Below are 15,053 nucleotides of genomic sequence, written 5' to 3'. Positions count from 1 at the left end.
ACTACTCATGTAGAATGTTTTTTTATGATAAGTATGATGGATCATAGATCATGTTGTGTGGCAACCATGTTGGAAAAAACGAAAAACTTTGGACCTCTGTATCTTCAAAACTGCTCCTTGGAAAACCTTGAAGCTTGGCACACATCATATACTCCCCATGGGAAATTAATAATTTTTTTATGTCACAGGTGGCTTCGTTATGACGTCATAATATTGAACACTTTATCCGATCAGTATGAAAAATGTTGTATCATCTCGGGCTAAATTGTATGGGGGTGAGGGGAGGGGATTGATGACCTCATCAGTCATGTGGTTCTGCAGTCATATATATTTATATATATATATATATATTTTTTTTTTGTTTGTTTGTTTGTTTGTTTGTTTAATTTCTAAATCCATTTTTAACCTCCGCCATCGAAGATCGGAGGTTACTGTTTTCACCCCTTTCTGTTTGTTTGTTTGTTTGCTTGTGAACAGTATTACGGGAAAACTCCTCGACAGATTTCGACGAAACTTGGTGGGGGGGTTAGGTATGGTCCAAGGATAATGCCATTAGATTTTGGACTTTGTCCAAAATCCAATATGGCCGCTATGGCGGCCATTTTGAAAAAAATTTGAATTTTTTTTTTGCATTTCTACATGTTTTAAGTGATTTCCAACCCCCCCCCCCCAAAAAAAAAAAATTGCTAGAGAAAAAAAAAATTTTTGCAACTTTTTTTTCAACAAAATTTAGATTTTTTTTTGCATTTCTACATGTTTTAAGTGATTTCCAACAAAAAAACATTCCAAAATTATAATTGCGGCTGATTTTGGAACTTCAGGTGGATATACCCACGTAAAATCAATTTCTGTCCCAAGGAATCTAGTTATGACGAATGAATTGAGTATGTAAAAGTAAAAGGGAAAGTTGAAAACTATAACTCTGTGAGCACTGTTGACTTCAAATTGAATGAATAGGATATCAGGTTCACTTGAGTGACCGAGCAGTGTTGGCGGCGGAGGTTTTGCACTCTACCGAGTGCTCCCCCTCTAGTATCACCTGTTTTGTTTCACCTATTTAGCCTGGTGTTGGCTCAGTGGTTAGGGTGGCGGCTTGGGATCCTCGGGTCCTGAGTTCAAGCCCCGTCAGCCGCTGAATTAATACACCAGGGGGTTGACTCAGCCTGTTATCCTTCCGAGGTCGGCGAAATGAGTACCAGTTCCAGTGTGTGTACTGGTAGAGGGGCACTGCATCAGTGACACAGTCGCGCTTCAAGAAATGATAGCTACCCCGGCAGCTAAGCTGCCATACGACCACCACCTCCTATTTGTGCTGTTTTCAACCTGTGCAAGTGTAAGGTGTTTGTGATGGGAAGGAACAATGAAAATAGAGATTACAGGATGCTAGGGGTAATTTTTGAGTGTGTCACACAGGAGAAGGATCTGGGTTGGTAATAGATACGGAAGGTAAGCAGGCAGCACAGTGCCAGGAAGCTATAGGGAGAGCAAATCGGGTTTTAGGCTATATTCAGAGGGAGATAAATTATAAATCAAAAGCGGTGGTGTTAACATTGTACAGGAATTTAGTGAGGGCCACATCTAGAATATTGTGTGCAGTTCTGGTCGACATAGATTCCACAGAGAGGGTTCAGCGCAGGGCTACTAGATTGATTCCGGGCCTAGCGAGACAGCTTTGAGGAGCGGCTGAAGGAGACAGAGCTTTATACACTAGAAAGGAGGCGGTTACGAGGAGATATGATAGAGATGTTTAAGATAATGAAAGGTGTCGATAAAATAAGTGAAGATGAATTATTCAACAGATAAGAGAAGAGAAGAGTTAAGACGGTAGTAAGGTCGGGCACTTTCACTCAGAGAGATAGTAATTCATGGAATGGTCTCCCTGGAAAGGTAGTGGCGGCAGAAAAAGTAGATAAGTTTAAATTTGAATTAGATTGGTACCTGGAAGTTATGGAGATAGAGGGTTATAGAGATGTTGATACGATTTTTTTGGTAGTTTGAGCATTGATGGGTAATTGTGTGCATGTGTATGTAGTACTGTTTGTGGGGGTCTTGTCAAGGGGTGTTGTGGGGTTGATTTTGTGTGTTTATAACTCAGCCCATGCCCCCTCCCCTGAGTAGAAAATATATATATATATATATATATATATATATATATATATATATATATATATATATATACATACTTGCAAAATATATCGATAAATAAAAAACACAAAAATAAATAAATAAACAAATAAAACATTTTGTATTTTCTTCTTTGGATCTTGTGTTGATAAATTGGTGTGGTGTTGATGTCACGCAGGGGGTCTGAATGGCCTCCACCTGTGTCTGGTTTCCGTGTGTGTGTGTGTGTGTGTGTGTGTGTGTGTGTGTGTGTGTGTGTGTGTGTGTGTGTGTGTGTGTGTGTGTGTGTGTGTGTGTGTGCTCTCTCTGGCTGATTGAGTCAGTTGGATAAATATTTTCGGAGTCAATGAGCTCAGGCAAATTGTTTTGCCTCAACTTCTTATTTTCGTTGGAGATGAAGTTCTGCATTGTGTTTGGCACAGTCCACATCGTTCGTTTTTATCCCCATGCTTTTTTGGGGGGAAAAAACAAGGAATATTGTACTGGGGTCCTGTCTGTCTGTCTGTCTGTCCGTCACGATATCTCCTCTTAAACAGTTGTGCAGAAATTCACCAAACTTGGTATTTATGATCCACACATAGCAAGAAGGTGGAAGACTGAAGAGCAGTGACATTTTTTGCCCCGCCCCCTGTGGCGGGGTCAAAAGGTCAAATTCCCCAAAATGCAATTATGGACACATTTTAAAATGAAACATTGGGAGATGCATTCAATATGTAATGCTATTTTGGGGGGGGGAATTTGAAACCCAGTTCAGGTCCTCTGAGATCTGGACTTCGGGTCAAAACGGGGAAAAGATTTTAACTCAAAATTTAATATTGGCTGATGTCCAAACTTTTTGCCATCTTTCAACTTTGCTAAACAGCTGGGAGGCGTAGGGATTTGCAATGGCGCACCATCAACTTCGCCCCAGTTTGAATTGTGGAGCAATGGTCGAACGACCAAATTCATGTCAGTTTCAGTAACAAACAAGCCCTCTTGATCTCGCATCCGTTTTGTACATGGTCGTCACTCGTCTGCATCTACAAAAGATAAATGTCCAAAGGGCTGCGTTTTATCAGAGGTATGCAATCGCATCACAAGTCTTGAGTGTATACTCACTCGATGTACGTGCATATCCATCTTTCCAACAAAAATACTGTCCCATCTTTCTTTTGGCTGTTTTTGGCATTTGACGTTCGGGTCATGGGTGGTATTTTCTGCTTCATCCCAAGCACTTAGATGTGTACAAAGCATATTTATGAGTTAAGTCTTCAGATGGGAACTCCAAAGAAGCCAACCCTTTATGCTCTTATCTCCTCCCAACTCCGTTTCAGCTTCTCTACACGCACCTACCCCCGTCTCCAACCGGTCCCTCCACGCGCATCGCCCCTTTTTTCCTTGCTGATCATCCTTGAAAGTTAAGTGCATTTCCTCAACCACCAAGCTTTCAATAACTTGAAGCTCTCGTTTTATTTTTCTGTAACGGTAGCCTTAAGTGAAGAACGCAGGACTATAACTCGAAATTGCATGCAATCAAACAGGAAGGCCATTCAGTCGGTCGTTATTCCGTTTTCGGTTTTTCGAAAACATTGTTCTTATTACACGATATTTTTCCCCATTTTCTTGATGTGACGAGAAATTACCGGGGCGTGTCCATCGATACATTCACGTCGAGTTCTAATTCCTAGTTGAATCGGACAAAAAGTGACCAACACTGTTGTTGAATCCAGGCCTTCACCTATATTGATGCACAGTAAAATACTTTTCATAATTTAATTTTTTTTCACATAATTGGACGGTGCAATTTTGGAACTCGTGTGTTCTGATCAGACCTCTGCTACCTTGTTGCATGTGAGCTCGGTGGCCACAAAGCAAAGGCATTTCCTGGCCGTTGTCTCGTTTGTATCACTGAACTCGATTGATCAACCGAAGCCTTTTTGGAGGATGCCAGCCAGCTCTTCACATCAATTATTATATAGACAGCGACCTCCTCGCTGAAGGGCAGCCTGACTATATCGCTTAATTTGATGGAAGCCAGCATGAAAGTCATCCCAAAAGATAGGTCACGACACCTCCACAATTTGCATGGTACCATTGGCAAACTTTATTCATTTCACGTAACTCGACGCAATCTGCATCTGATCGACTCACCTTTTAATCTCGGCAAAGACGTCTCTTTCATCGAGTGCCCTCAACACGGTGTAACCTCTTCAGCAGATGGGGAAAAAAAATTCTCCCCTCAGCCTGCTTTTTATTTGGGGGGAATTGTAAGAAAGAATTAGAAAAAAAAAATTAATTGTTGGATTTAATGTGAGCTGACAAGATGGCCTCGAGGTACGCACACTCTCCTCTGAGTTGTCTGGCTTGCGTTTGAATGCCAGCCGAGCTATAAACTGTCATCTTGGTGTTTCACAGGCAGGGTGATTCATCAATGAGTGTGCCGTCCCTCGGGTTGACGTTAAGCCGGGCGTCCCATCTGTCAGCATCAGTTGGTGGACGTTAAAGTTCCTAAGATGTCTTTCATGAAGAGTAGGCAACCTTTCACCGGCACCGTGAACAAATAACAAATTCCTGCCCTGACTTCCTGTGCCGGACTGGCAACCTGCCTTGGATTGTAAGCCTAACCATAGCGACTGCTTCGGAAGAACCGACGACGTGTTTTGAGCATGATAAATGAATGAATAAATGATTTGATGTGCATTTTTTCTTGTGCATCATCATTTAATTTGAGAAGTTTTGAAACGTTTTCTGAATTGGTAATCCAGTGCCACGACTTGGATTTCTGAAACAAAATCGTGTGAGTCTTGTTTTATTTTTTTTTTATTTTTTTTTTTAAGCAGACATCTCAGTTATTACTCACGCCATGGCCGTAGGCCGGGTTTGTGCGTTTTGTGATGATCTTGTCTGTGTGTTTGTCAGTTTGTCGGCAGAATAACTGGACGACGAGGGCAGCTTGATTCGCCAAACTTGGCACACAGCTTCATGTTGTGAATAACTTGGACAAGTTAAACCACAAGGAAAATATCTAAAATGAAATTTTAATGGAGGACATTATTCAATCATGCAGCGGCTCTCAGCTGGCCTGAGAAGTACTGTGTTGTGTATTTGCAGAGAAGTACTGTGTTGTGTATTTGTAGAGAAGTACTGTGTTGTGGAATTTTATGATTTGTCCTATTCACCGACCTGGTGTAAATCCTGTTACTCAATCTGTAAGAAGCAATTAATTCACTGTCCATTTGATCAGAGAACATTTATTTTGTGGTACCACGGAGTCCAAAGCACTGATATGTAAACATCCCAATGATTTGCACGAAGCTACGTTTATATTTTCTGACATTTATATGCTTTCGTGGAAGTGGAGAGGGCTGGGAGATTCAAAGGGAGAGAGAACATGGTGACTTTCTGCTGGCCTTGCTGAGAATCAGACAAAATACTAAAAAGCAGACAACTAAAAGGAGTACAGGATAAGACCGTAGGTTATAGGTCTTTCAAAGAAATGAATATGAGGAATTGTGTATATAAAAGGCAGTGAGTTCATGGGTCTGATAAGCATTAGGCAAAAGAACTTAAACCGCAATACGTGTCCACTGGGTGAAAGAGAATGTGACATAATCGTGGCGAAAGTTGCAGTGCCATCAACCAGGCCACCCTATCTCATAGTAAGACATTCCCCCCATCAACACCTGGACAAAAGGGAAACACAATTGACAGCCAATTCGACTATAGCATAAATATTAAATTTATAAAGCACCAGCAACAATTATAATTGAGAGTACATGAATATAATTATTTTTTCTTCCACAACTGTATTGTGATCGTCACGTCTGAATGTACAGTCCGAAGCTCTGTGCCAAACTTGGCAATTCTAGCTGATCATATTGTCGAGCGAACAGGCACAAAGAGCTCAAGATAATCTGGTTGAGGGGGGAGAGGTGATTTTCACAGGTCAGGCGATCTCTATTCAGATCAACAGCAGTCATGACCGAGGAGCAGAAGCAGCTGACATTAATCGGGGATGGAAAGTCAACGTCAGAATCCAAAGTGAAAGAGACGACTGCAGAGCAAAACATGATCATTTGCTGTCTCTACATACTGGGAACATGTTCGTTTATATTGTACAAATCAAATCACAAAACAACCATGACTTCTTAAAAGAGAAACGTAACGGCGCGAGTCAGCATCTCCCTTGAGTGCGCTCTGGTTTGTCCTGCCTTGATAAATCCATCGGAATCCCAATGTAAATCACCTCATTTGGCGTCTGCGTTGCCTTCACGACCTTTCTCAGAGTTAAAGAATTTCATTAAAGTTGTACAGTGAGGTGCACTTCCGCAAGTACTCGGTCGTTTTGATTTTCCTTTTGACATTGATAAGTTTGGAAAATGGAACTTGTATCTATCCATATATAATGGAGCTATGGCATATGTCTGTTGTATGTTTCATCTACTCCTCCAGGAGGATTTGACCGAGGAAGCTGCAACTTTCAGGGATTAATGAGAACACCTGAAGTTGTGCACGTGCAAGATTCGTTTGATTCCATCAAGTTCTGAAAAAAGAAAAACGACAAATTTGCCCATTTTGACATTTTCTTCCTTTGGGGGGAGGGTGGGTGCAATTTGAATTTCGAGCTATATAGCCACGATGTCATGACGTATTATACACGCACATAAGCTTTACGCATGTGTTCTTGCGTCATGTACGTAACCCGGGTTATTTTTTTTTATTTTCTGAAGCGATCGATGCAACGGTCTGGTGCCTATACACTGCCCGAAATAATGGGACATGTCAGAAGAACGTGTTGTTCGCTTCCAACAAGATTTCCCATCGGCGGGTACTCTGTGAGTTTATGTAATGAAATAATTAAACAATCAGCCTCTTGCACTCCATTATGGGTGGGAATGTGTCTCCACAAAGTGCATTTTTTTTCCTCTGAATAGTTGGTTGGTGTGGCGTGCCCAAAGTGTTGTTGCGAGTAAGTCGGTTAAAAGATAATTTCTTGCCCTGCATACTGATTCATCAATTACAAATCGGTAATTGGTTTGTTTAAACAGAACATCCCACTCATGATATTCCAATGACGTTTCGATTGAAAAATATTGGCACATTCGCGAGAGGAAGGATAAATTCTGGGTGACAACTATAGCGGAAGGGTTTATGAGTTATTTAAACGCCTGCATATGTGCCCCAAGAGGATCGCTAATTATTTTTCACATCCTTAGGAAGATTATACATGGATAGACCCATTTATTAATCATGCGGAGTAGTTGGAGACTTCATCCATTTCTTATTAATCAATGGCATTGGCTGAACACCGTCCCTGTTTTTCAAATCACGTCGTGTGGTATCTGTTATGGCCAGAGCTGAGCGTATTCAGGACGACTTGAAGCTTTGCGGCGCTTACTGGCCGTGGAGAATGTATTCTACATCATTGGAGTCGGCCTTAACCAAGTAACCATCGAGGGGCTTATTTCGAGAAGGTTGGTTTGATGACCTGTTTGAGAGGGGGTGATGCGCTCCCATGGTGGAACAGCAAGCAAGGCTTTGAAACGGCTTCATACATTTCATCCTCTGTTTAAATTTTCTTTGAGCTTCTCCGCAAAAAGTAATGCATTCGTGGATTAGCAGCCTTTTTCGACATTTCAGATATGAGAGATAAAAATGGAAAACAAGGTTTTGGGAAGGGGAAGCGGCGATGGTGGCATGTCTGTTTCGATTCTTGCTTTCTGTGCAAAATGGTCATTTTATGTTCAAGCGCGTTCACCACTTAGCCGCTCGTTTGTTGTGGTTGAGGCAAAGCGTCCAAAAATTGATCCATCTCCTCGCTGTGAGTGATGAGTCCCATTAATAGTATTGATAACACCTTCAGTCACTTATGTGATTTTACATTTGTCTGCAATCATCGATTAGTTCATCTGAACCTGACTCAATGTTGTGTGCATTGCCCTGAAGTACTGACCCTCCCAAGGTACTGGAATCCCTCCTCTTTCTTTCTTTCTTTCTTTCTTTCTCTCTCTCTTTCCTTTTTCTCTCTCTCTCTCTCTCTTTCGCTTTTCTCTCTCTCTTTCCTTTTTCTCTCTCTCTTTCCTTTTTCTCTCTCTTTCCTTTTTCTCTCTCTTTCCCCTTTCTCTCTCTTTCCCCTTTCTCTCTCTTTCCTCTTTCTCTCTCTTTCCTGTTTCTCTCTTTTTCCTTTTTCTCTCTCTTTCCTTTTTTTTCTTTTTTTTCTCTTTCTCTCTTTCCTTTTTCTCTCTTTCCTCTTTCTCTCTCTTTCCTGTTTCTCTCTCTTTCCTTTTTCTCTCTCTTTCCCTTTCCTCTCTCTTTCCCTTTCCTCTCTCTTTCCCTTTCCTCTCTCTTTCCCCTTTCTCTCTCTTTCCTCTTTCTCTCTCTTTCCTGTTTCTCTCTCTTTCCTTTTTCTCTCTCTTTCCTTTTTTTTCTCTCTTTCCTCTTTCTCTCTTTCCTCTTTCTCTCTTTCCTCTTTCTCTCTCTTTCCTGTTTCTCTCTCTTTCCTTTTTCTCTCTCTTTCCTTTTTCTCTCTCTTTCCTTTTTCTCTCTCTTTCTCCCAATTCCATTTTGTTTTAATTTTACTTGGGGGGGGGGGCAAGGGTTGGGTGGTGCGTTCTCAAATTGAATTGTTCTTAATAGCTTGCCAAAAATGAATGAGTTGTTTGTTTCTGGTGGATGGAGATTGTTTTCACCCGTTTGTCTTTCTGTGAGCAGGATATCTCAAAACGTTGCAGACAGATTCGGGCAAAACCTGGTGGACAGGTTGGGTGTGTGATAAGGACTAATTTATTCCATTTTAGTGATGGTCTGGATCCAGCCTATCATTGAGATACAATAGATAAACTTGCCTGGTGGACGTATGCGCCCTACCGAGTGTCGTTATAGCACCTCACGAAAGTCAATGGCACTTTACTTTCGGATTTAAAAAAAAAAATTTTGACAATCGTTAAAATGATTACTTTATAAAAATTGAAGTGAACCAGTGTGGGATGTCATGTTCTATGAACTCTAGTTTTATTTGCATTGTCTGATATTAGTTGCTGCGTTGTGTGATGAATTCTGAAAGTAATTATTGCAGTATGTGCTCGATTTTATTTGATACTTTCTTAATCCTCTGCTTTCAGGGGGTAAATCGACTTCCATAAGGGCCCTGTCACACCTTGACGTTTTAGCCAACAATGGCAACGTATAAAAATGTATGTAAAACGTTGGCGTACGCTGAAATTTTGATGTTATTTTTTAAAGTTTTGGACGTATTCATAACGAGTTGGACGTATGCATAACGTATTAGTAACGTACACAAAAAAATGACCGTTTTTACAGCCATTTTTCCCTGCTGTGCAGAGGTTGGCTTTTTTTTGAGGCAATGTTTTTTATGGCCGGATGCCCTTCCTGAGGCCAACCCTGGTCGCCTCTTACGACACACAGGGATATGGTATACCTATTCTAACCGGGGCATACACCGGGACCAGTACACTGGGACTCGCTTCGCCGACCTCAGATGGATGACAGGCTGAGTCAACCCCCTGGTGTTAATTCAGCAGCCAACGGGGCTTGAACTCAGGATCCTGGGATCCCAAGCCACCACCCTAACCACTAAGCCAACACCAGGCTTAGTAACGTACACAGAACGATTAAATCACATCGATAACTTAGACCAACGAATGATTAGCGTGTTGTCGGCGTTCACAACCTATGCCCAACGATAGTCTAACGTATGCATAGTGCGCTGCACGTATCGCCGACGATCACGTGGCGTAGCCTGTTAAAAAGCTGCCGCTCGCCTATTTAAATCATAACCGCCTGAGAATTGGAAGTGTCAACATCGCAGTCACACCTTGACGATTTAGCCAGCGTATGCCGACCTCTGAAAAATTTGTCTAAAACGCTGGCACACGTCGAATACGTTATAGGTAAGTAGTGTATACGTTAAGAGCACGCTGAAAAACACTGCCGTACGTCGTAATACGACTTGTACGTCGTGAAATTTCAAGCTTGCTGAAAATTTTACGACGTACTCGTCGTATGGCTCACACGTTCCGCTACGCTGGGAATAAGTTGTAGGCACGATATGCGATCGTTGACACACGTCGACACAAGTTCCTTGTAAGTTACTCATAAGTCGAAACAAGTCGAGGTAATGTTCAGCATACCCGGAACTTATTTTCTCCGTCAAGGCACATTTTCTTTTTTTCTCCTTGGCTCCGTGAAGGCACGTGACGAAATATCTGAAGTTGTTGTTGTTGTTGTTGCTGGGTTTTTTTTGTTTGTTTGTTTTTTTATAGTCTATCACGAATTTTAAAATATATTCGGACATTTGCTTTTAAGTTTCGATGTGACAATATCCTCAAACAGAAAATATTCACAGAGGAGGAACTAAGAATAAGACGAGCAAACTGAGCAGGCAATCGGACGTGACGTAACAGCACGTGCCGAAATATCGGAAGTTGGTGTTGGTTTTGTTTTTTTTGTTTTTTGAAACGCTGCCAATACGCCATTATACGGTAGCTGTAAATTTGAAACACGTTCAGTAAGTTATGTGGTCGTCCGGAAGACGTCAATCAAATACGTCTACATACATCAATATGTGTTGGAGGTACGTTACTCATAGATTCAAAGCACGTTACTCAGGTTAGAAATAAGTTTTGGGTACGCTAAGCATTACCTCGACGTGTTTTGACTAATGAGTAACTTACAAGTAACGTGTGTCGACGTGTGCCAACGATCGCATAACGTGCCTCGACGTGTTTCAACGATCATGTAACGTGCCTACAACACGTTACTCATAGGTTATAAATAAGTTTCGGGTACGCTAATCATTTCCTCGACGTGTTTCGACTTATGAGTAACTCCAAGTAACGTGTGTCAACGATCGCATAACGTGCCTACAACTTATTCCCAGCGTATGCGGAACGTGTGAGCCATACGCCGGCATACGTCGTAAAATTTCAAGCATGCTAAAATTTGCGGACAACCGCAAAGTACAACGATGAAAGCCAGCATACTACGACGTATGGCAGTGTTTTTCAGCGTGCTCTTAACGTATACACAACTTACCCATAACGTATTCGACGTGTGCCGGCGTTTTCGACAAATTTTTCATAAATTGGCATACGCTGGCTAAATCGTCAAGGTGTGACAGCCCCTTAAGCAGTGGGGCCCACTCTCGGAAGATTTTACCCGACACCCGGTTCTAACTCTTGGTGCTCTGTACTTTTTTTGATTCACTCATCAAAGCTCGAACTCTGAGTTCCATGGATTCCCCTTCAGAATGAAGATCCCTTTGAACTTCCACACACAGCTCTTAACAAACTTTTACCTTTTTATTTTATTTTATTTTGTTTTCTTCCTCCCTTTTCCCACACTTGGTCTTGAAAATACTTTGCCGTTTCCTTCTGGCCTCACCTTGTGCCACAAGTCGATTGCTTCTGGCAAGCTACATGTGCTAATGTTCCCTTTGTGATTTCTTTAACAACCCACATGTAATGCCTTTTTGCCTTGTCAAAGAAATCTCGTCTCGCTGTAATTGAGCTTTGTGACACCGAAGCAGCGCCGGCCAGGTCAGGTTAATAACTTTAGTAGTTTAATTGATGTAATTGAATAAGCGCTCCCCTTTTGGCTTTAATTTTCCAATAATGCCTCTTCGTGTTATTGGAGAATCTTCAATTTACCCATTTGGATTAGGATTGGAAATTGCTGTTCTTTTTAATCATAAGAATACGATGCATTTATTTCCATTTCCTCCCTTTTGGCTGTTTGTTGCTATTTGCAGTTGTTGGGAAGAAAATTGGTGCTGTATTTTTTTTTTCTTTATGTGATTTGAAGTCAAACAAAAGGCATATTTCAAAAAAACCCGAAATTGAGCATTACTCGATCCAATCCCCAGAAGCCATCTGTGCAGTCCTCACACAAATGGCGCCCCCATGTGTACCTATTAAATAGATGGCCTCTTGGCGATCCCTGTGTTGTTTTTTTTTTCTGTTTAGTTGCATCCCAATATGAAAAACGCATCTCGGTGATTTCTATAAAGCAAAGCTCCGTCTTGTCCATATGTTGTGAATCATGTGAACCTCACTTGTGTCTGCATGTCCAGAGTCAGCTGAAGTGTATGACGTCACATGTTTTGGCATTCTGTGGAGCTTTTCCGCAATGTACTGGATTTTGTGCCCACCATCAAAGATGTACTGTTTTATGGACCAACTTGCTTGAGACTTGAGCGGAATTTGTACAACCCCTCTTTCTGCATCCCCGCAGAATCGATATGACCGTATACGGTTAACGGTGTCAACAGTTCCTGTTTTTTTTTTGCATTATACAACGTGCGTAGAGGAGATTGTACGTGCGTTTCATGAATAACGAGTATGGCACTCAGTAGAGTGCGTACCTCCAACAGGCTGAACAGTTTACATTTTGTATCCCAGTGATGGGCCAGATCTGCATCCGGAACTTAACCAAAATGTAATCGGCTTGTTCTTGTCACCTCCCCAACTCATCCACCAAGTTTTTTCCGAATCCGTCCACAACTTTTTGGAATATCATGCTTATACATCGTTTTTTGCCCCATCTCTTCATGTCCATATCCGTCCGTAACGTTTTTGACATATCCTGCTCACAAACAAGCAGAAGTGAAAACATCACCTCCGTCCACCTTCGTCAGCAGAAGTAACCAGAAATCGCCCCAAAATGCAAAGCCCGTGCACGTACACGTTGTACTCGACCTCAGCCTGATGAAAACGACGACGAAACAAATAAAACAAGGAAAATGTAAATTTTATAAATCAGTCTTCTCCACATTCTCATGAGAAAGGTTTGTTGAAAATTTGACGATAAAAGCTCAAATGGTAAAAAAATAACTTATGCCCCCAGACACGCACGCACGCACGCACGCACACACACACCCATCTCCCGTACTAACAAGAACATTCGGAGGCAATTGACGGAGGCAATTGACGAATCGACGCAGTGTGTGGGAATTTCGAGGAGTTGTTTTTTGCACCAGCAATTAAGAGCCTCCACCAAGCAAGTTTCACCTCTGTGTATGTCAAGAGCCAATTGGATAGCTCAGTTGGTTGCCCTTTAAATGGAGACATTTCTGACCCCCCTGCTCAGTTGGATTCATAACACGGGACCAGTGAACGCTGGAAAGGGTTTCTTTTATTTTTTCCACTCTGACTGTTTTGACCTCTGCAAACGTCGTCACATGCAACAAACTGCTGTTGATATATACATTTTCTTGGAAGATGTTTTGTCGCCGATGAGATAACAGCAATGTGGTATCGGCATCAAGGTTTTGGAAATGCTGAACAGACAGACCACCTCGAGCAGATATTCCTCTGGACCAGGCACGGTGTGAATGCTCCCCCTGGAGCACCGGCATAAGTCTTTGACGCATCCATCCGAGTGTCCTCGATTATTCATTCGTGTTTATTTACCTACTTTCACGGTGTCTTTGGCCGATTTAAGGGGACACTTCTGCGATCCCTCAAACACGAACCATGCATTCAATGAGTCAACTCTCAAGGGTTGAGTCTCAAGTCTTATCATTATTATTATTATTATTATTATTATTATTATTATTATTATTATATCTTGTGCAATTTGCTCCACAGGTTTTCTCTCATGTCGATCGGTTTCTTTTCCAACGACTCGATCATTCCTTCAAGTTTAAGGACTGGAGTCAAAAAGTTTGAGGCCCGGGTCCTGTCGAATCTTCTGCCACCTGATTCTTGGGTTGTCACTTGTCGCTAGCCGGAGTCTCTGATTATCGTACTAGAGACATGCCTTTATATTATGGAGTGCCTTACAATATGCAATAGCTGAGTCTGAATTATAATGAACATCAACACACCAAAAACGATAAATCCCAAAGAAAACATTAATTTGCTAAACAAGGCAAATCTAGTACGATTCAGCAAAATGATGAGTAATTGTCAAGCACGAGTCATAAGCATGGAAATATGCCAATTAACAGCAAAGGAAACTAACCAATCATTTTGTGTGGGATGAGAGGAGGCTGAAAAATAAGTATAATGCATATTTTACACCAACATTTCTCCTCTTCTCCGCCCTCTCCTCCTCATCCTCTTCCTCCCCCTTCTCCTGCTCCTCATCCTCCTCCTTTTCCTCCTCCCCCCCTCCTCATCCTTCTTTTCCTCCTCCTCCCCCTCCTCCTCCTCCTCCTCCTTAAGATTGAATTTATTGGACGACTAAGGTGGCAGGAAGAGTATGAACTGACATTGGGACAGCGGGACAACAGTTCGACACAATATATAATCCATGACACCAGACGGATAATTCCCAGCAATGACTTCATGCCTTCACTCCCAAAATGTAGTGCTTTTTCGATCGGATGTCCTTCCCTGACCTATACATGGAGGAAAATAGGTAATGAGATAATTAATTTGAGTAAAAGTACAAGAGAAAAATAGAAATCAAAACACCTAAAACCAAACAAATTATTTATTCCATCATTTATTTGAGATGCACAAATGTTTACACAACCATTTCATATGGGAATTGACGCATAACCATTTAATATACTAATTGCTCAGCCAAATGTGATTAATTTGATTGTCCTGTTATTTAATTGTACCAAGAGCAGTGTACCTCAATTTATTGATTCATTACTTAATTATCGATTTTTAATTACTTATTTATTTTCTTTCTCTACTGGGCAATATCTCGGGCACCTTTTGAGCTCGGAAGCTGATATTTCGACACGACAGTGAACAAGCGATTTGGCTGCAAACGGTATTTTTGATTTGTTAATTAATCGATTAATCGTTCATTTTTCGATGAATTACTTGATTTTCAAAAAGTTACCGATTTGGATGAAACGGTGGTGGTTTTGGTATGCTGTTCGGCAATTGATTGAAATTTCAATTATTTTATGATTATTTATATTATTTATTTATTCTACTTATGCAATTAATAAGTTAATCAATGATTGTGCA

General features: G+C 41.3%; 2 protein-coding genes across 2 annotated transcripts in view; both read left to right on the top strand.

Moving 5' to 3' along the window:
• The window catches only part of LOC147011081 (uncharacterized), a 12,281-nt gene extending 4,171 nt beyond the window's left edge, over positions 1–8,110 (top strand). The window contains exon 7 of the mRNA XM_085860326.1: positions 2,332–8,110. Coding sequence (XP_085716452.1) covers positions 2,332–2,438 — 107 coding nt within the window. The 3' untranslated portion in view covers positions 2,439–8,110. The remainder of the gene's footprint in view (positions 1–2,331) is intronic.
• The window catches only part of ATRX (ATRX chromatin remodeler), a 536,186-nt gene that overhangs the window by 372,813 nt on the left and 148,320 nt on the right, over positions 1–15,053 (top strand). The window lies entirely within an intron of this gene.

This window comes from Eptatretus burgeri, chromosome 16 (assembly GCF_056783735.1).
Source record: "Eptatretus burgeri isolate ZD-2024b chromosome 16, Ebu_testis_v1, whole genome shotgun sequence".
In the NCBI taxonomy this organism is placed as follows: domain Eukaryota; kingdom Metazoa; phylum Chordata; class Myxini; order Myxiniformes; family Myxinidae; genus Eptatretus; species Eptatretus burgeri.
The sequence above is the reverse complement of the archived record's forward strand: the minus strand, read 5'-3'. Positions and strand labels throughout refer to the sequence as shown.